General features: G+C 40.9%; 1 protein-coding gene across 1 annotated transcript in view; it reads right to left on the bottom strand.

The window, feature by feature from the left end:
• Positions 1-22,700, bottom strand: part of LOC135489960 (uncharacterized) — a 34,991-nt gene extending 12,291 nt beyond the window's left edge. Inside the window, exons 1-8 of the mRNA XM_064775597.1 lie at positions 22,605-22,700; positions 22,113-22,281; positions 20,646-20,799; positions 20,311-20,435; positions 17,924-18,063; positions 16,321-16,471; positions 15,962-16,156; positions 15,187-15,387 (exon numbers count right to left, since the gene is read on the bottom strand). Coding sequence (XP_064631667.1) covers positions 15,187-15,387; positions 15,962-16,156; positions 16,321-16,471; positions 17,924-18,063; positions 20,311-20,435; positions 20,646-20,799; positions 22,113-22,281; positions 22,605-22,700 — 1,231 coding nt within the window. The remainder of the gene's footprint in view (positions 1-15,186; positions 15,388-15,961; positions 16,157-16,320; positions 16,472-17,923; positions 18,064-20,310; positions 20,436-20,645; positions 20,800-22,112; positions 22,282-22,604) is intronic.
• Between the last annotated feature and the right edge of the window lie 248 nt (positions 22,701-22,948).

Below are 22,948 nucleotides of genomic sequence, written 5' to 3'. Positions count from 1 at the left end.
AATAAATGCAACAGCTTATCTGAAGCTAAAGGAGCTAGCAGCTATCAATCCCCATCAGGAGTTGCACACAATTCTCAAAAACAATGGCACCATAACTTATAATGCATACCTGAAAATTCATGACATTTCCTCTAATACTGATTATACTATATGTCCGCCATGGACTCTACCACCAGGAGGATGTCAATATTCGTCTAGTATTAGTGGAAATATGGTAACAATTGTGCAAAGCTCGGTGAGTATGCAGGTTTTGCGAAAACTAGGTTACTTTGCCACAGCAGTTTTACTGCATGATCTATTACAAATACTCATCCTAGTCTTCACTCCGACATTGTGTGATGTTTACTGGGTAGATACTTAAACCCATAGCCTATAGGACCAGGTTCGCGTCATCATGGTTCTCACCACCTGGGATGATGTTGCATTGTGCCTTTTGGCGGTTTCAGTCATTTTTGACATGCTCAGCCGGATAGGTGGCGCTTTGTGAAAAATGTACTTTTGGCTTTTGGATATAGACGAAGTGATTTGCAATTTGAATGAGAAATACCATTTCTATTTCATTTGACCTACTTTACAAGGTCACAGAGGTCAAATAGCGTTAATTGGCCATTTTTACTAAAAATCTGCCCTGTGACATTTGAACCTTTCACTGCGTTTGGAAATAAGGTCGATTTCTTGGCCAATTTCTTGTATTGAAGGAGGGTAAACATCTGATTTTGGCGGGAATGCAAGGGAAAGAGCAAATGTCCCAGGGCAGATTTTTAGTAAATTCAGCACTGTCTACCATGAACAGAAAGAGAAATCACTAATCCTTCACACGTCCCCCCAATAATGATTGGAAATATTTACCCCTAGAGTTGTTGAATATGACAACCCTGTCTATAGCATTTCCATTACTATGAGACCAAGGGTTGTCATATTTGACAGCGCTGTTGAATATTCACTTTTGCCGAACTGATATTGTTTGAAGACAATAACTCATTATACAATTATTTAGCCAAAAATAATTATCCTGGATGTATTAACCTTTTATTTACCCACCCTGTAGTATGCTTCTTTCTATTTTAAACAAGATACAGCCACACTCACAACCCGGACATCTTGGAGCATCACAGCATAGCCAGGATATTTCAGCTGAGGATAGTACAAGTTCACATGGAGACTCAAGCGATGAGGAATACGGTTATCTGGATTTTTCAGATGAAGAAGATGATATTCAGGGGTGTTCTGAATCGAATGTTCAGAGCAGTGCAGGACAAAATGGACAGAGTGGATATACATATAAACAAACTGATAGTCATTATGATGAAGTGTATGAGAGGCATCAGTGGCCAAAAGAAAGACGGGAAAGTAAAAACTGTTTCCGTCATCCATGGATGTTGCAGGAAGGCCAACTTCAGAACTGTTCAGGACTAAGGGTCAGAGATTTCTGGAATCTTGTATGGCTACAGAGAGATACCGTTCACAGAGACTCGGGATTAGATATTTCTGCACGTGTGTTGCTGTATAGGTATAGAATGAGGTCAAACGTTGACTTCATTGACATTTCGGCCACCTTCCAAGTCGCTGCATCAACTGCGCACGACATCTTCTGGTCACAATTGACCTATCATCTTTTCCAAAATAGTCATATACCAAATCTCTTCTGGTCTCCATCAACCACAACAACCGAAAAAGATAAGTTTTTTCAAAGTGTTCAACAAGCAGAGTCGCCATACCACAGGGAGTTGCTATCGTATATGGATGACCCAACAGGACGACACCGTAGCCCAGTAGGAATTTCCCTTGATTCCAAGAAGGTGCGGGTGCCAAATTCCATGGATTACGATAATCAGAAAGCTTCTTATTACCCAAAGAAGGGTGGTCATTGTGTCACATTTACCTCATTAGTCAGCACAACAGGGCATGTTTTGTTGACAACGCCAATAGCTGCAGCAGCAACTCCAAGATGTGGTGACAGCCAATTGGCAGGCCTCGAAATTGCCCGTGAGTCACACCAGAATACAGGGGATCATGGGATGACGTCCCTCTTGAAAGGCACAGATCGTTACTTTGTTGTCCTTGCTGTAGATAAAGGGTACATCTTCGTTCCTCATAATGTCAACCTGAACAACATTCAGAACTTCCAAGAGTGGTGTAAGACAAATGGATGCTTTGTAATATGGCCCAGTGATGGAGATGAACAAATCCTGCAAGTACGAAATAATAACATTCAATTCGTGGACTGTCCTGGGGATCCCATTCTGACAAAGAATAGTCGAGCCATTGTTGGAAAGCTGCGTGCAGGTGTTGAGCAATTTCATGGGGCCATGAGGCAGGAGAAGATCTTTACCACAGTGCCATATCAGTTTCTGCTACCCCTTGGAGAATCATTTTGCCAGAAGTATCACATTCCCTTGGCTTATGCGAACAGCCCTCGCTTGTCTTTAATATGGCTAGCCAGTGTGAACGTGTACAACCAATTCCATAGGAAATTCAGCTTGAAATTCGTCAGCAACCAGGAACAGATACGACTAGCGCAATTGGTGAAACTTCGGCTGAATCAAACAAGTTTCTTGCACGATCTTGACATTCAGTGGCCAGTAAATATCACTGACATTCCGAGGTCAAATGCTGCTTCCAGCGGCTGGAGTACGATAACAATGAGTGGAACTGGGACTCTCAGAAATCAGCTGAATCTCCCCACAGTCGATGCGCAGGAACGGGATAGCTTTTATGAATTGCCATTGGGTCCATTCCTGTTCAAAAGAGCTCTGTCCTATATCACACACCTGCGGCAGCTGGAGCTAGACATCCCTCCGATTCTTGACAGTTTTGAAGACATCAGTGACCTCTGGGATGCAATGCGCGAGCCTCCTTCTACAACTGTTGTTTACTACAGAACACTGGCAAATGAACCCCAGGGATGGGATGAACAGCGCTATTTCCAATGGCCAGTCTCTGGTGGAATTAAAATCATTACAGCAAAGATGCCATCAGCAAATCGATCAAACCGTAACACTACAAATCTCAAACGCCCACTGTTGGTCTTCGCTGATGTTCCAAACAATTACCTGGGTTTCACAGGACCTCTAATGAAACTTGTGGGCTGGAATTGCAGCTCGGCAGCTGGAAGCGATCTAGGATCACGCATCCTTGTATCTGACGCCCATGTACTAGCCTTACTGATCATAATATGTGGAAATCTACCACACAGGCCAGTGATCAGACTATGTCACATGAGTGATCCGAAGTTGCCTCTCTCACTACAGCCAAGTTATGCTGGGCCACAGATTTGTAGACAAGTCAGCGTAAATTCTGCAAATAGTCAACATCAGTCCACAGTGCAACTTGGGGCGAGCACTTCAGTAGCAGACAGTCGATCTTGCAGTGCACAGACCCAATCACCACCAATCACAACCAGGATACCAACAGTGTCACCTGGTACTTCCTCAGCCAGTCGATCTTGCAGTGCACAGACCCAATCACCACCAATCACAACCAGGATACCAACAGTGTCACCTGGTACTTCCTCAGCTGCATCTACTTCTGGATTTCTTGGCCTAACAAATGACGGTAACATATGCTACAGCATTGCTGTTAGTCAATGTTTAAAGCATGTGGGCTTACATGACAACATTCGAGGAACAAGTGCACTTGATAATATTTTTATGAACACCTGCCAGAGAATTGGGGGTGAGGAGTTCTCGCTCATTCCTCTAATCCGTGCAGTCAATGCAACAATGCAAGGAGCAGGATTCAGAATCCCACTGTATAATGACGCCGGAGAATTTCTAATGGAACTTCTGCAGAAACTGCACATAAACGAGGGTTTCCTCACCTCTTGGCCTGCAGAACTGGTGTGTCCTTCCGGGCATGTGTCACAGAAAATGGTCGGTGCAGATAATTTCAGCATCCGACTTAATGTTCCACAAGGAAATCGTGCTTCGCTGCAACATATGTATGAACATTATTTTGAAGAGGCAGCACCAGTTCCACTGATATGTGAGACACCAGTTAGAAATAGATTATGCGCTCAAAGTGGCATCGGATTACAAGTATGCAGGCAAGGACAGGTGTCAATTATAGAACTAAACAGACGCCTCGATCTGTTATCCAACACAAAGTGTACTACTAGTATCTCTGCTCCAACTTCAGAAGTTTTCACTAACCAAACAGCAATGGCAGTGCTATGCCATTCAGGAAAGTCCTGTGACATCGGTCACTGGTTATGTTTCCTAAAAGACACGAGACAGGATTGGTGGAAGCTAGATGATAGCCAGCGGCCAGTTAAAGTTTCACCCTGGGAGACCCAGGGCAATCTACTTACAATAAATGCGATATTCTTTCGCTAGAATAGGCAGCATTAGAACCAAGCTTAAATTTGTACATACTTTGAAATGTTTCAAACAATTTAGCCTAGAACAACTCTGGTCTCAGGACAATAGGCTAACATTTTGTAAATACGTAAATGCTCAGAGATGAAGTGACTTCCCCGTGAAGAGAAACAGTTAAAGCATGGATGTCATGAAATGGCAAACGCCGGTATCAACCAGTTGACGAGATTACCCGAGAAGGGAAAGAGTTGAAGGACAATCGTAATATGTATTGTTCACCTGTGTCATGAACGAGTTAGTCGTGAAATGGCGATTGCTGGTATCAACAAGTTGACGAGATTACCGGAGAAGAAAAAGAGTTGAAGGACAATCGTAATATGTATGCCACACACGGTACATTTTCATCGTATAGGAATTGGATAGGAAAAACTGGCAACGTGTCTGTCAGGAAACATTGTTCAATTTTTATCGTAAAGGAAAAAAAACTCCACAAATAGGTTCTGTCCTATTCATTTCGTTCAAAAAATGCTATGCGAAATAATTAATTTGACCGTTTAAGCTGGGGCTACATTTTTATGTCAAATTGACCTTTCGGGCCGGCGATCATCGACTACAATGCTTTATAGGTACCCGGTATCTGGTTTGTAAAGGGTTAACAATACTAAAAAAAATTATGACCCCACCATACACGATACATTACTTGATTGTTCAAAATATTTCCTAAAAAAATATTGATATATATTTTACATCCAACCGATTCTCATGGAAAATCATAGGAAATATTTTAAAGGAAAATAGTATATCGTGTATGGCGGTCACAGGGTTAAATACGATTTCAACTTCTTTATAAGCTTTAAGAAATATTTCCACAGCGGCCAAGGCCATCATATTTATGACCCCTTGTATATGGGACAAAAAAAGGCATTCTTTTAACACAAAAACATACTCATGGTTAGAATGGGTTTAAAATGCCCAATTATTCATTGTTGGGGCAAAGAAAGGTGAGATTAACATGTTATATTATAGTATGTTATTTCATTACAAAGAAGATAAAGATTGGGAGCAGGATCAAAATATCACCATTTATTAAGGAATTTCTCTGTACTTCAATTACAAATTACATGTAGATCGTAAAAATCAAATGATTTTAACAAATGTCTAATATTATTATCTTGCTGGGACAGAATGGGTTAACTTCTTCCAGTTGGTAAAGTTGACAGTCACTTAACAATTGAACTACTCAATTACAGCATTTATAAAGCTTATTGAAATAGATTCATGTCTGGCAAATAATGCCTCACGGTGTTGTGGTTTTCTATTGTTAGTTAAGTTCAATATGGCTATTCCATGCAATACACACACCCAGCAATATGACGTTTTTTCTTGATTTTTCTCGATTTTCTGCATGAAGGCAATCTCGGATCAAAATAATTTTTTGTCAGGGTACAGATTATAATGAATTCTAAAGATATTCATATTAATATTTTTAATTTCTTACTGTTTTCTACCTTTTTTGCCACTTTTTAGAAACCTCATTGTTTTCCATCCTTAATTACAGATATGCCGAGATTTTCTTTTTTCATCATCTAGAGTTCGGTCTTTTGTACCATCCATGCAAATTTCATCTTTTAATTCCTACTATAAATACCCTAAAAAAATTTTGGTAATCAGGTCCCTTAGCCGAACATCCCCTTTAATCGTTATTACGACCATAGGACTACATGCATACCTCTTATTATTAATGTTTGATATCAACCAAGTATTATCATTCGGAAACAGTATGTGTTGTTTGTCAAATTATTTACTATATTCACTATCTCTAGTTATTAATAGACCTGTATTCTCCTCATTAACCGCTTGGTGGAATATTGTAATTTTTTTAAGTCTGAGGTTGGCCATTCGAAGAACTTCAGCTATGTCTCCAGTCTGTAAGAAGCGAAACTTGCAAAATATGCTCTGATCGTGCAGATTTTTCACTTTATACGTACCAGAGTCTTTTAAATAAAGAGTCGGGCAACTAGAGAACGTATTTTGCTTCAGCATCAAAGCTGCCGCCTGTTTCGGAAGACGCGCGTCGGTACAGAGCTCTCTCGGGTCACGTGCTACACCCAAGCCAATTCCACAAAACTGGACTTTGAACAATTCTTCCATCCACTGAACATGGCTGTCACAAACAACCCGTTTTAAAGCAAACGCCTGCTTCAAAGTCACTGATCTCTATAAAACTATTTGGATGTAATGTAAAAGATAGCAATTATATGAAAAGAGATATGTCTGGCATTTTGCTTTTCGACAGTTTTGAGGAGAAGTGATGGCACTGGTTCGAAAATAATTTTTGAAAAGGGTTTTTTACTCCACATCATCACATATTTTTGTGGTTAGCAGTTTAGTATGTTGTCGATGCTTAACGGACCATCTAAAGTTATCACATGGTTCCATTGATTGTCTTCTAATGGGATATCTATATCTTATTAAATTTGACCGACCACAACTAGTGTTATAGCAGGTTTAATTTCGCGTTCGCGGTAAAAAAACGAAAAAAAAACATGAAAACTGCAAAATGTCTAGTTTTTTGTGGTTAGATGTTCACTTGTTTAGAAGTCATATTCCATGCCTATTATAATGTTTTTAGCTCAGCTGACAAAGTCAGCAAAGCTGGTAATATTACTAAGGGAATGGTGTCTGTCCTTCCTTCCGTGTCACTTTTGGGCATTTTGTAACCGCAAGGCCTAGGCACTTCGTTGACGCTGCTAAATTAGGCGTAACCAAAGATGAACTCAGAAACCAAAAATCAGCGCAATCCGACCTACATTAAGCGAATGAGGTCATCAGGAAGTTTAAAACTTCATTCCTTTATACCTTGGTCCACAGAGGAAATATTGTTTTCACACCTGGCCTAATATTTTTTGATAATTTTTCATTTTTACTTGGAATGGAATTAGTTTAGTTTTCACTGCCAGTTGGCGCTACAGGCACATTTATCTGAATTTTTGACGATTCAAAAGCCCGGGCTATGACATATAGTTGCGCAGTTGTATTCTGCGCATGGAATTGGCCAAGGAACCAGGCTATATTTCAGCATACCCACTGTGACCAGTCTAAAGATGGAAGATTGATTTTGCAACATGGTAACCAATTTTCTGCTAAAAAGAAGTCAAGTGGGCAATATTATCACTAGTTCCTTTCAGTGGGTAGTCATAAGGTCTTTAGGGACTACTTTCAGAAATTAGTTCTTGAACATTTGGCCACAATTCTGTGAAAACGATATTAGAAGTGCACGCTCTGTTCGCGAATTATTTTGAAGTGGAGAATTCCCACAGTATGTGCAGTGAATCGGCATGATTTTGTTTGCATTTTAGTTTTTAGTACTACGATTCTTACATGAGTAAAAAGTAGACATTCCAAGCAACACAATAATGTTACTCCCATAAAAATTGATTCGAAATTGACGGAGCTACGGCATTCTGTTCGGCAATTGGCAGCGCTGATAAAATACATTGCATGCTAAGGTCTCGTTAGGGAGTTTTTCCCAAATGTACGCGACGATGACGCGCCCCATTAACATGACGTAACATCTATTTTAAAATGCGTTTCCAAAGTGATTGCACGAGGACAACCCATTTGTGTCGTATGTCACTGAAAACGCCCGATTCCCCTGATTCTGCAGGATGTTAAATCGGGCATTTTATTTCTTTAAATAAATCATAAGCATGGCATTTGCTCCTAGCTCTGTTCACCATCCCAAATGGCATTATTGTCAATTGGGTCGGACAATCACGAAAAACCCCAAATATTATACATTTCTTCCTGAATAATTCTTACAGTGACCATTCCCCAATGAAAGACAGTTGCTTACACTACACAAAAATCAAAAAAAATCGAGGGTCAACCATTGAACTTTTGAGATATGTTGAATTTCGCACAAATCAGCGAAAAACGCACCAACTGGCACTGGACGGCATTTCAACACGGGGCCGACGCACATCCAAAGTTCAGTGTACACATACGTCGGCAGCAATAGTAAATGCGTAGTTTCTTGTTAGCCGCCTATTGAGTAGCGCTCTAGGTTTCAGAAACTCCAAAAAAACATGTCTTTGCCAAAACAACTGCTGAATCAACACTGACATACTGTGAGGACCGAGTAATCAATGATTTTAGGAACTACGGTTAGGGCTTGGCCGCGCATGAATACAAAAAAACCCTTCCTAATGAGACCTTAAGGTAAGGTTGACATTACCCTGACAGCTTTTTTTTAACATATGATAAAACTGCAGCCTCCTACACGTCTCCTGATACCCGACAACACAGGTTTCCTCAAAAGGAAAGGCTTGAACGACCATCTAGAAATATCATAGGTACTATGACAATCTGCTCAAATTGTGTCATACTTAGCATCCCATACGTCGAAATATATAGAACGCCTCAATTGTGCAAAATAATCATGTTCAGCGTCAATCACATACTGCAAATCATGCATATTCTTATCCTGAAAGAATCAAGTTATTCATATTCAACACATATCATATAGAAGCATATTTGTTTAGTTCTTGGGCAAGGCAATTCATGCCTTGTGCCACTGCAGTGTTCACATTTGGCGGAAACTGCACTTAAAACAGGTACCCCTTTAAGAGCAACTGGTCATTTTGCATTCGTGCTGCAAGCAAAACTGACCTTGGGAATGCCGAATAGATTGTATTTTCAGGTAGTCAAGGCATTTCTTTGTAATATGTGCAAAAGGTCTGACTGGATTCTCTAAGAGGACACCTCCGTTGTTATAAGGGGTAGTTGTAAAACAAGAAACACAGAAACGAAACAGAAACACAAAAACGCAGAAACGAAACACAGAAACGAAAATCAAACGGGTTTTCATAAAAGTTGGAATCAAGCGGCACGCCGATACTTTCCTTGCCCAATCCGTTGTTATTGTCGTTTAAAAGTAAAATCTGAGGTTGGTGGGTTGCGGCCAGCCGGAATGCAATAGAGTTGTTGAGGGGATACATGGAGCAACTTGGGGGGGGGGGGGAGGGGGGGCACGATATGGGTGAAGTCTTTTGAGGTGGTGGTGTAGTACTTTGGTAGGTTCGATTCGATTCCTACAGCATGTTATTTTAAATGAAGGTGCAGTGCAACATCTTGCCTTGTAGTGTTCAATTTACATGAAGTACCAGGATCATCCTACAAATCCCGTCTGATGCAGCACTAAATGCAAGGTACGGTACCAGTACATGGGTGAATCATTTCGACGTTATGTGAGACGTGAGAGACCAATTTTGGCGACTAGAATAGAGTAAAGTGGGGGGGGGGGGGGGACTAGACTTGGACTTGGAGTAACTCAATCTTGCCTGCCCAGCTGCTGCCTTTAAATAGTCCCTTTAAATATCTGTTTATGTTAATGAGGTTGCAGTAGGGAAGTTCAGCCTAGTGTCGTGCACAGGCCATGGAATGTACAAAAGAACAGGACTCGCTATTCGAAGGACTATTTTCTATTTACGCTGTGTAGTACATACATGTAGTGTATTGGCACGATCAAGGCCGGATGCTGCCAATCTGCGCACACGTTGATGAGGCTAAAAGGGGTATTGGGAAATGAGCATTCCTCCTTCCATTCCGACTGAATACCAGTTTTAGTTACACCCGCGTTCGCGGGTGGCAACAAGATGGAGTCTGCAGACCAGAATTCGCCACAAGACTGGTTTCTGCGTTTCGTTTCTGTGTTTCTGTGTTTCTGTTTCGTTTCTGTGTTTCTTGTTTTACAACTACCCTGTCATAAGATACCAAATTTGATGAAAAGGGCCGAGTTTCACTTCGGGCCTACAGGAAATGCGTTGGAAGAAAACGATGACGCTCTGTTGTTTCAAACGGCACACTGTTCACCAATATTGCATATTTCATATAGATTTCTGTTGGAAATTATTCAAATTATTCATGGCTACATGGCTAAGTTGAAATTAATAGTTTCTGAGCTCATGAAAATGTCGTCATTACGTCTTTGTACGTGATGATGACGTGCCCCATTAATAGGTCTGTCTCATAACAGAACGTAAGGGACGGACGGGAACCAAAACCAACGTCCATGGACGCGTAGTAGGATTAATCTAATAGGCCTTCACATGTCACGTGGAGCACGTTTGCGTTCCAAGTTCTGAATGGAGGCCGGCCATATAACAATGATCTTTGCACTGAATAATTGCATTCAATGGCAATAGACCGCCCATATTGGAAGGTTCATGTAATTTTCCTTTTTTATGCGTCTAGCCTTATCCCTGCGGTGACATGATTAGACACCCATTAAAAATGGTCAATAAAATATCATTCCTTTGTCCGAAATTGAATTGATTATTGATAACATTTAATTGCCATGGTTTGTGTTGGCCAGCAGTCGCTTGGCCTCAGGCTACTTTCACCATGGAGAGAATTAGGATGTTTTTGTTCGCTGCTCCGCCGCCCATACCACCGCCACCAGTTTTGCTTGCACCAGCATTTCATAATTTAGAAGTGCGTCCGCCTCCGTTGCCTCCAAGACTTGATGAAGTTCTCACCAATCAACCAAATGGTCCATACGGTGGTAACGACGTCTTTACCAGGATTAGAAACCACCAGATGGACTTTTGGTATCTATCAGGTGAGACAGCCTTATCAAGGAGCTGCTCACGGTGCTGAACTTCTAGCTTGCCTGTCAACTAATTGCCTTGCCCGAGACATTGCTACATGTAGGAGGAGCACGCATTTTAAAGTTATAGCAGTGATAGTACAGTTGGTTCGAGCCATTTGGAAGCCGACATGTGAAGGCCTATCTGAGTTCTCCTTCTTCTTCTCTGTATAAAAAGGTGCATATTGCTGACTAAGGAACGAGGCATATTGACATTACCTCATCATCTCTATCGGACCAATTGATATACTTTTTATGCACGCATACAGCACGCCACAGCTAGGTCCGAGTCTTTGGACAAATGGTTTGTTTAATTTGTCTCTTCGATATTGCTCCTTTGATATTGCATCAGATTTTCATCGCAATTCAATCTATTCAAGATATAGCCCATTTAAACCTGCCTGTGCCACGGGTATAATGCTAGTAAAAAAGAATTGGTTCCCGATCGACTCACTAGGAATACGCAGTAGAGCACAATGTCATGAAAAACGACCCTTTGTAAATTCCAATCACCTGCAGGACAGGTCAATTTCTCTCAATAAAGTTAATTTTGTTGACTCCTGTAATCTCTACCTTATCAAAAAAAAAGACAGTTGTGTTAGTCCCAAACTGCTCATTTCTATTTATTTTGACCTCTGTTATCAGGATACCTCTCAATTACAGACAGCATTTTGTATCCTTGGATACAGCACGTACAACCCAGCCTGGACATACTACAGTTGTCCATGGAGAAGTCACATCCTCTCTGACACTTCTTGTCTGTAAAGCTACCGATACAACATACTTAACTAGGGATATCTTCTGTTGCGTCCTGTAATATTTACATGCCATGGATGATTAGTTCAGTCATATTTCATCCAGCTGGCAGCTTTGCATTTGAAATTTTAGTGGGAAAACGTGTTCTCTTGACCTTCAAATAGTAGTATAAAGCCGACATTTACTACTTTACACCCTCAGTCCTATGTTATTACTATTAGGTCATCCAGCTGAGCGCCAGGCCCATGGGCCTCTTTTTAATTTATTATAACTGTTATTTAATGGCATATTTGATAGTTTTGTGATTTTGAAGCCCAGTTCGTAGCTAATTTAGATTAGAAAGCGGATCATTTTCCAATCGATGAGCTGTTTTGGCACACAAGCGCAAAGTGGTGTGAGGTATATCGTTCCAATATTGTTGAACACGAAAATAGGCTTAAACCTTACAAATATTCATGATGTGTACATCAACCACAGTTCGGTGAATTTCTGATGTCAATTTCATACAGGGTACAAGGTAATTTTTGAGTCACCTCATAAGTAATAATTTACAGTATATGTTGCCATTAATTACAACCTTATTATGGATTTTTCTGTAACAAATTGCAAACAGATGAGAGAATGCAGTTTAATTGTGGTTTGATTATTGTTATGTCAGTTCGGCAAACGTCAAAATTCGGCAGCGATGCCGTCTGAGGCAACCGTTGCGTAAAGTGACACTTTCGGTGAAAATTGACACCACAGCATTGAAAATCATGTGAGCATCGTTCGATTAATTCCGGGTTTTTTTTGTTACTGCTGAAATTTAAAAAAACACATATTTTACACACAAATTTGCGCCAGAATATTCTGCAGTACATGTCGTCTGCTGAGCCAGAGCTTACAAGACGGGGACATGAGACAGGTCGTATTAATTAGCTGTATTTGAGGAAGTGTTTTAGAATTGAACCTCCATCAGTTGGTCTGACGCCACATTTCAGTGGAGGCCATTCTGAAAATTGAGAATTTTCAAAAATGCGTGGATAGACTTACATTTCCTTGGGTAAATATTTAGATCAATACCAGCTGCCCCCTATTAATCTATAATGGAACCCCCGATCGGCAGCGCTCGGCCCCGAAGTTATCCCGAAGCTGAGGGATGCCGCATGAGGCATCCGAGCGATGCTGTATAAAGCAACCGTTGCCGTTAACAGCAACGGGGGATTCCTCGAACGGCATCGCTGCCGAATTTTGACGTTTGCCGAACTGATGTTTGGCAATTAGCAGCTAATCAACAGATCTGCCAAAATTCTTAGATCGTTCTCATCAATATCATCTATATTGTACGTATTAGTAACCCGAAAAATCATAATGTGCACCTCATGTACAGAGTAAATATTTTTCGTTGAATATTGGTCGTTCCATCATTGTTTTGCTCCTCAGCTCAGTTTGTAGCTTAATGAAAAAGGGCTTCATCATGGCTTTTAGTTAATTGCATGAGAGAGCTGTGGGATCAAAGGAAACTTGCCGTGATGACCAAACTCTTTATTTGAAAGACTCTGATGTGTCCTTGCCCAAAACTCCTCTCAGAGCTCGTGTGATTGCCAGTCTATATATTATTACTTGACACGTAATTGCTCTAGCTCCGCATTAACCGCTTGGTGGAATTTGCTCATTTTTCGAAGTCTGAAGTAGATTGGCAAAGTAAATCAACTTCAGCAATGTGTCGAATCTATATTTTCAGCGCAAAATATAGTTTTCGGGATTTTACCATCCGAAGGACGGTGCTGCCATATACCCGAGATGAAAATGAAACCCCTTTTACAGTACCATCAGAACATGTCCCCAGCTATATTTCACGGCAACAGAAAAAAAGCTCCACAGTTAGGTGAATTTCTGAGGACAACTTCATACAGGGTACAAGGTAATTCGGAATAATATAATGCCTCGACACGCAAGAAATGTAGTGTTCATTCCAGTGTCTGCGATGTGTACATACAGTTACTGATGGAGGCCAGTACTATGACAACTGGAGGCCACTTCAGTGGATTCCCCTCGCTGCTCCACAAGTCCGACACCCAACAAGTCCGAGCACCTTAAGTCCGAACCACCATAAGTCCGAAAGATGTGTATTGTATAAAAAAACGTTTTTTAAACTTTAAAAAATAAAAACTGATATGTCTAGTTCACCAATTGGTCGAAAAGTTATTCAAGACCGAGTCGAATATCATGCTTAAAGGCCTGCGTCATTTGTTAAATACTTGAAATTTGTAATGGACTATAAAATTTTCTAATTGCGTGAATACATTACATACACGCCATTGAGTTCAGCATTGCTATTGTGTAGACAGACATACAAATACTATACAGAGTGAGTCAATAAAAACTATACACTTTTTAAATCCTTTTGTTTTATGGTGCAACGATATACACAATATTTTTTCACATGTACGTTGGTAGCAACTCTTCCTTCTTATCATGGCACCAGTTGCACTTCTTTAGGTTTATGCATGTCTGCACAAGTGCCTGTTAAAGGGCTCCAATGAAATCTAACTTGCTCTAACTTATCATCATCACTGCAATCAGGGCTGGATACGAATGAAATGGACATGAACAAGATTCGTGTCCTGGGTTGCATAATCAATTCACTCGGCCTAAGATATGAAATGAACATGCCATAAATGTTTACTGCTCTGATGAGGCAATCAGAATGTGCTCTAAAATCAGAGATAATGGCAACCACCAAAGGAGTTGACATTGGTATTGTATTGACCAACAACTTCCCATTCATTTTAAGTCAGTGGAAGGGCAGTCACCCACAGCACTACCAATTTCCCGCCTTTTATTTTAATGAGATTTAATGATGCTGAGAACTTTAATTTCAAATAAATCCCAGTGATAACTCATTATTGTCCGACTTATGAGATATCGGACATATGACACCTTTCTGTAAACGACCGACTTGTGGGGTCGTTCTTGTGGTACTTCGGACTTATGATACCTTGCTCTGAATGTCGGACTTGTGGAATGTCGGAATTGTGGTACGTTTTCAAAATGATTTTTTCATCGTCGGACTCATGATACTTCGGACTATTAGGATGTCGGACTTACTAACGGGGGACACCCTTCAGCGTGTGTTTTCTTCCATTTGACTTTACTTCACTCACCACATGTTTACCTTTGTTTAGTGTCCAACAATAGAACCTGATCTATGACGTATATTAACCCTCCACGGACAGCCTCCAAATTCTCAACGATTCAAATTAGATCTAACTAACTCCTGGAACCTGGTATAAGCATATCGCACCTTACTGGTAGGTAATGCATCCTTTCACTAATCATGCAAGGATAGAATTTGTAAACACAATATAAAGTTTGATAATCTTTCTTTAGGAGATATAATTACATTATAATTAGATATAACCGACAGCATGAGCCACATGTCATGCAGGTTATTCTTTTCAAAGAGATGAATCCGTGACCTACCAGTTGCCATGACTGACACTGCAGCTTGTCCTTTCGTCGTAAGGCCTACATTTGTCTCACTCAGAATTGTACATTCCCCAGAATCCTTGCTACTTCCAACACACCATATATAGTGATCAACGAAGGAATGCCGGTCTAAGAACCCGTGCCAGTTCGCTGATACTTCTGTTGTGAAATTCTGGTACTCGACATCATGAGAGCCTAAAAATAAGGACGGCTTGAAACATAAAAGACAACAACCAACATGACCAAAGCGACACAATTCCTTTTAGTTGAAGTGTGTGCCTTTGTCTTCCTGTAAACGCGTTGATTTGAATCTACTCTGAACAATCACTATTGAAAAAAACAACTATTGTCAATATGATGCAGTCCGGTATGACCATGATTGGCTTCTCCAGTGACCTTATTGATTAAAGCTGAACTGCATGCACAAAACCGGAGCACCCCATGCGGCAATAGTAAGAAATCCAAACGACCGAAAGACCCTTCTGAATACGGCCTGAAACATGGTAGACCTCCAATGCTTCGGTGCGCTTGATTTCACAAACCAGCAAGCCGTGGGACGATGCGGACAGTCTCGGAGAATTATGGAAGAGAAAAAAATCTAAATCTTCTCCAGGGATTCTTACTATTGCCACATGGGGTGCTCTGGTTTTGTGCATGCAGTTCAGCTTTAAGATCCGAAAACGATCAATAATATCGAATTTGGTTGCTTTTATCGAACCATTATAACTGGCCTGCTTTTATCAGAGTATGTGACCCACACGATTCTTACCGAGACCATCAATGACATATCCTGGAAGTGGGTTTTCCGTGTCAACAATGAAACCATCAGAGTAATCCCAGTAATGGAGATTTGCGTAATTGTATGCCATGATAGAGCAGAAGTGTCTCTTTCCGACAGGAAGGGTAGCCGAGACAGATTGATTCGTCAAACTTCCAACATCTTGAAGACTTAGCGTATTCTGGCCTGAATGACAAGAATGTGATGTGTTAAGCTAAGCTGGTGGATGGAAGGGAGCTGCGGTTCCAATAAGTACTTTCTCTGACTATAATATATTCCTTTTTGCGTATAATATTCTATATTGTTGATTGGTAAAAGAGGGCTGTCAAATTTATGAAAGATTCGCTTACCTCCTGGAAACGTGCCCAACATGAGCTTGTAATAACCAATGGCTTCAGTACTAAAGTCTCTAAACCGCTCGTTCCAATTGAAAAAGTTTTGGGATGGGCTGGTGCTATAGTCTACATCAATAGTGGCCTCCAGTGTTCTTGTGTCCTTTACCTAAAGGGAAAAAAGCTCCAATAAAATTTTATCAAAATTCGCTAATCTTACCAAAACTGAGACACCGTTACTTTGGGACGCACTCCTGATAAAGACTCACAACTTACTTCGACGCAAGAATCAAGTACCGGCAGCGGAATACGATATCGTCCTACACGAAGGAACCGATAAGTCCGAAACGAACAGCTTTTCTTGAGGTGTGGTCAGGTTTTGGGCAAACTGAGGCAAAGCCAAGGATCAGGAATGTCGTGGTGCAATCCTGATGGATAACAAGTGTGCCATTTGGCATGCATTAGCATGCAATGTATTTTATCAGCGCTGCCAATTGCCGAACAGAATGCCGTAGCTCCGTCAATTTTGAATCAATTTTTATGGGAGTAACATTATTGTGTTGCTTGGAATGTCTACTTTTTACTCATGTAAGAATCGTAGTAATAAAAACTAAAATGCAAACAGAATCATGCCGATTCACTGCACATACTGTGGGAATTCTCTATTTCAAAATAATTCGCGAACAGAGCGTGCACTTCTAATATCGTTTTCACAGAATTGTGGTCAAATTTTCAAGAACTAATTTCTGAAAGTAGTCCCTAAATACCTTATGACTACCCACTGAAAGGAACTAGTGATAATGTCGCCTGCTTGTCTTCTTTTTAGCAGAAAATTGGTCACCGTGTTGCAGAATCAATCTTCAATCTTTAGACTGGTCACAGTGGGTATGCTGAAATACAGCCTGGTTGCTTGGCCAATTCCATGCGCAGAATACAACTGCGCAACTATACGTCATAGCCCGGGCTTTTGAATCGTCAAAAATTCAGTTAAATGTGCCTGTAGCGCCAACTGGCGGTGAAAACTAAACTAATTCCATTACAGGTAAAAATGAAAGATTATCGGTCAGATGTGAAAACAATATTTCTTCTGTGGACCGAGGTATAAAGGAATGAAGTTTTAACTTCCCGATGACCTCATTCGCTTAATTTAGGTCGGATCGCGCTGATTTTTGGTTTCTGAGTTCATCTTGGGTTACGCCTAATTTAGCAGCATCAACGAAGTGCCTAGGCTTTGCGGTTACAAAATGCCCAAAAGTGACACGGATGGAAGGAAGGACAGACACCATTCCCTTAGTAATATTACCAGCTTTGCGGACTTTGTCACCTGAGCTAAAAATATTAAAGGAACAAGAGTTGTCCGTTAGTTCTTTCAGATCTTTTCCCCAAAATATTTTACCCTCTAGAATATGAACCTAGCTAATACTGTGTCGAGGCTATTCTTACAGCCGGTTAAGGCGCGCCTGTTTAATCGTTAGACAGGCTTTTTGGACAGGTGACCCTCAACCGGCTAAATAGCCTCCATGAAAGTTCTATAAAGACTAATGCAAGTATAAACATTGTATGCAGTCAAATTTTGCAGGCACAAAATAGAATTGTGAGAGATGGTTCATTGCTTACTCACCCTCACTCCTCTGACTGTACTTATTTCGGGCGCAGTGACATCAGGATACACGCCGTCTGATGTGAATTCCGCGTATGTGTCTGCATCATACCAGGCTCGTACGAAGAAGATATATTTTGTCATGACCGAAAGCTTCTTTCCTACAAAAAATAAAAATAAGAATGATTGTCGAGCATCATGTTATTATTGATCAGACAAACAAGAGAAAACAGAATCGGAAACCGTTTGTATTTTATCCCACGATTTCCTTCACCATATACATGTAGGTTTCAAGTTCGTTAATTTTCTCAGTCTAATCACCAAACATTCTAAAATAAGAACTATTATTTATAGAAGAGGATGTGTACATAGCATGATGTGTATGTAACAGTAAAATTATTGTTGCATACACAGAAGGCGAATACGGCCATAGAATAGCCGTACCTCCATATTGTAGATGGTGTAATTGTTGGTCATGGGTTCGGTTCTTTGGATAAACTCTTCAAGTATAGGTACAATTCTTGATAGTTACTCCTCAATGGGGTGATGTAGTGCTTCCGTCATGGGTTCGATTCTTGAGATATTCTCTTCAATGTGGCGGTGTAGTACATCGGTCATGGATTCGATTTTGAGATTTACTCTCTGGTGTGGTGCGGGTCTCAGCCCCCTGTTCACCTCAATATATATATGATACCTTCCATTCGTCGTGCTGTGGCACCTATCCATATCATGTCACAATATAATAGTCCCAGTGATTTGCATTTGTAGCCCCTCTATGTATGACCATAGCAGCAATATATGGACAGTTAGATGCTAGCGCCACCTATCAATCCCATGAACCAGCCAAAATTGACATTCCAAACTACCATAATGTCACAAGCTCCTTTAACATCAAGTGAGTTGCACTGGTAGCGCCCTCTCTGACCATAAGGTCAAATATATGCTCGGTTAGATGCTGGTGCTACCTATCTATCACCATGAACTTAGCCAAACTCATATTCCAAATTAACCTAATATGACAAGATAATTGTTCCTTTTTATTGCCAGTGAATCACCTGTGACTAAAAATGGTATTCCATTGCCTCGGCCGCCAGTCCATATTATAAAATTAAAATTATTGTGTAACCTTATGTGTACTGGAGTTCAATGTCATGGCTTGTATGTGCTAGAGTTATGTGTGCTAGCTTGATCGACTCCAGCTTGCGTTTGGCCTACTTTTGCAATGACAATAGCTCCTGGAATAAATCGCTATAGCGATAATCGGGAAAACTAACGCACCTGCATATTCCGTATATCATTATTATTCCAATATAGGACTGTATATCGCACAAAAATTTGCGTTTGTACCAATAAAGGTGTTTTCAGTGAACACATAGTTTATGGAGGGCGCCATTTTCTCACTTTTTTCGCGATCTCTCCTCCAAAACTGGAGAGTCGTGACGTCACGTGTGCAATTCACCGCATGTCAGTATTGTCACAATAGCAGTCAGCTGATTGATATTTTGAGATCGTGATTGTATTGTTATCATGGCGGCTTCGGATGATAAAAGCTACGTTGACAGCAGTGACACTTCGATGAGCAGCGGGAGTTATGAAGATTTGAATGTAGGGGGAAATGTTGGTGTACAGGGCTACCAGTTTGAGCCGGAATATGAAGAGGGGGAGCTTGCCGCTATGGCTCAAGCTATTGAAGATGCAGCTGGACCCGATGTTGATGGCCAAAATGAGGACCATGCACCGAGGCATTTTGCATTCAAGCAATCAATATATTACGCGAATGTCCAAATAAAACGAAATTAGAATGATTTAATTGCGTGAAATCTTGAGACATGCCAGAGAGATGTGAATTGCGAAGAAACGTATATTGACATGGATTCACACACTGCGCACGCGCGAAAAGCGGTGACAAGCCCATAATATGCACGATCGGTGCTTCGGAATTTCAGCCAATCACTGCCATTGCACACACCGCGTCATCATCGAGGGAAATTTGACTCAAAATGGCGTCGTTCATGTCAGTAAAATAGGCACTATTAATATCAATTTTTCTTCCTGAACTATAATATTTCTTCCACTTTCAAAAGGTTTGTGGTAAAGAGGAATACTCATTTAATATATTTCCATTGGTTTCGTTCAAAAAGGCTGCCAACGATTTATTCCAGGAGCTATCCTTTAACTACGATCCTAGGATGACCAGTCTGTGTATTGTATATAGGAAAATACACCAAGTTGCGCTCTTTGCGTTGCGTTGCTTGCTTTGCGCAAAGTCCACCAAGCCGAGTGCACTTATACCATTGATCTGACCGGCCTTGCTGATGACACGACCGTCTGACGCATCGCCAACCGTTCAGGGTCGAGTAAACGGCCACATAGCTATACAGGTCTTGGCTTAAGCTCATGATACATACCTCTTGGCAGCGTGACGATAGCATGGGTATTCTGCCCTGCATCAAACCAAAATCGATCAAACGCAACACTGAAGATTCCGTTGGGTGAACTTGGGCTAGATGCTATTCCTACACTGTATTCATACCTACAACACCCAAAGACAAATTGTGGTTACAAACTCTTAACGACTAGTTGCTATTAAGAGTTAAGATAATAATAATTTGTCTTTCTTATGAGGCAACAATGATGTCAAGGGCTTGGAGATCGTATCCTTGGACCAAGAAGTATAATTTTCTCCCTGTCAACAGTTGCTTACATTACTTCTAAATTAACATCACAAACACATTAGCATTACCTTATGGGTGCCCTTCCTTGCGTATTGTCTATCTTCCAGACAGCAGCTAGCGTGCAGCGGGAGGGGGAATAGTCAACATCATCAGCTTCTGTCGGGCTAGCAGGGAAGTTGAGGTCAATCACATCATAGACAGCTAGCGTGTTGTCTGTTGGAGCTAAAATCATCAAAATTAAAAATGCTTAGCATCACAATCATATACAAATCCGCAAGCGTGGGATTTCTGAAGTATGAGACGACGCCCAAATGATGGTCTTTGGCTTGGAAACCCCCCAAGATCGCATGTGTCAATATCATCCGGCTTAATATAAAGGAAGAAAAAAGGGTGTCTCTCACCTAATACCGTCGCGTCGGAATTATGTTTCAAGCGTGTAAACTTAGTTCCATCATTTGATAGCGCCAATAGAGGCAAAGTAGACCGGTTTCGGCTGCAAGTCAGTCTCAGCAATGAAAGTTCAGATTCTCTCAGTCATGTGCTATCAAGCATTTTCATCTTATGGCTAGATTGGTCCCTGCTTGAGTCGGATTACCCCGTTGATTTTTGTCTTTGAACATCCAATCAGTGGCGTTTCGGTATTCTTGATCATCAGCTGTACTTCGAAACAGTTCTAATCTACACCCGAGCGAAGATTTGGCTGAGTTTGAGGGATATTGTTTGAAACTGACAATTTTGGCCACAGCCAAGCTGCATATGATAACACCTTTGATGTCAACTAGTTAGTAATAAGTCATTCAACATTTTGCTCTGGATATCCCCATATGTGATAGGTGGGAGGGGCGTGGGGAGGATGAAACAATGAAACACCATTTCATTCCTTGTACGGTAGCCTGTAATAGGCCTAGCTCCCGCCTGTGCATCGGAACCCAATAACCGATATAGAGGGCATTAAGTCACATCAAAAAGTAAGCGCTTTTTCTAAAGTGAGCTGATGTTAACAACTTATTTCCGAATCTACGCCGAATATTTTTTTTAAATCTGAATGTGAGAGTCAGTCAAGTGATCAAGTCATACATGACTGGGGGCTAAGGTCAATTATTATATTGGTGTCAAGTAGCGTTATGCTATCCCCATCATAACAGTCTGAGAATCAGGAATAAGTAACAATAATCACCGAGACAACAATCAGATAATATTCGAATATGATTCTTGGTTAAGTTCTTATTTAGTTTCGTGTACATGAACATTTACATCCCTTATAAGATTGGTGTAAGATTCGTAGTTAAGGATCCTACAATAACGTTGTAATGAATAAACTGGTGCATGCACACGAGATCTTAACTGAGAATCTTGAATATATCGGAAGAGGTCGAAATAATTCACATAAGGTATTTTCATGATTCTCAGCTAAGATCTTGTATGCAAGCAGACCGAGAATATGTAACTGACTACAATGATCAAAAGTTCACCACAGTATCATGCATGGGAAGTTAAATCGGAATTCCGATGACAAAGTTGCTGGACCTAAATACCTGACGTCTGTACGCTGCATGTTCTATCTGCATAATGGCAGACCTGGTCGTGAGGGGCACAGATACAATGGCCAAGGCAGCTGTGTGCGGTACACCGGCGGACAATGGACACCATCCCTCCAGGGAGCAGCTCGAACAGGGAGTGAGATGGAGTGCTGAGAAGGCCAGCCTGAAGAAGAAACCAATGTTCTACAATAGGGACATTCTTAAGCATGCCAAGAAGGGTTAGTAAGCCTAACAGAATCAACTGTGAAAAGCGGTTGTCCGGTAAGGATTGAGGATAAGCCAACTTGTGACCTCAGAAGTACACAGTCCTGTTTAAGTTATAACCTGTCGTTATAAGACTTGATATACAACACCCAACTCGTCAGTTCAAGTTACAGGTTCCCCTCTTAAATCCACAGGTTTGAAAACTGGCCAGGACGAGGTTCGGTGAAGTAGAGTAAGACGGCAGAGTTCTGGGTTCAAGCAATAGAATGTTGAAGTACCTACCCCATTCTCAGCCCAGACTGAGATATAGACTTGGCTGTAGCTCGAAAGAGACACAGTGTTGACTGTAGTTGACTGCACTATTCCCTCATCAACCATATTTTTCCCATTGGTGGAGTGTGCGACTACATGTCGCGTGTTGAACTGAAAAACAATATTCTTTGTCACGAGGAGAAGCCAAATCCAAAATTATGGTTGCATCTACAATTTCTACACCAGAGAAAACTTCCAAATAAAATGCAAGACACCAGGACAAAACGTGAAATAATCATAGTACCCATGGTAATTGTCCAGGCATATTTCGGAATACACAGTGCACCACTTTTGAAGGAAGATGTGAGGAACGG

This window comes from Lineus longissimus, chromosome 6, assembly GCF_910592395.1.
Source record: "Lineus longissimus chromosome 6, tnLinLong1.2, whole genome shotgun sequence".
Taxonomy (NCBI): domain Eukaryota; kingdom Metazoa; phylum Nemertea; class Pilidiophora; order Heteronemertea; family Lineidae; genus Lineus; species Lineus longissimus.
The sequence above is the reverse complement of the archived record's forward strand: the minus strand, read 5'-3'. Positions and strand labels throughout refer to the sequence as shown.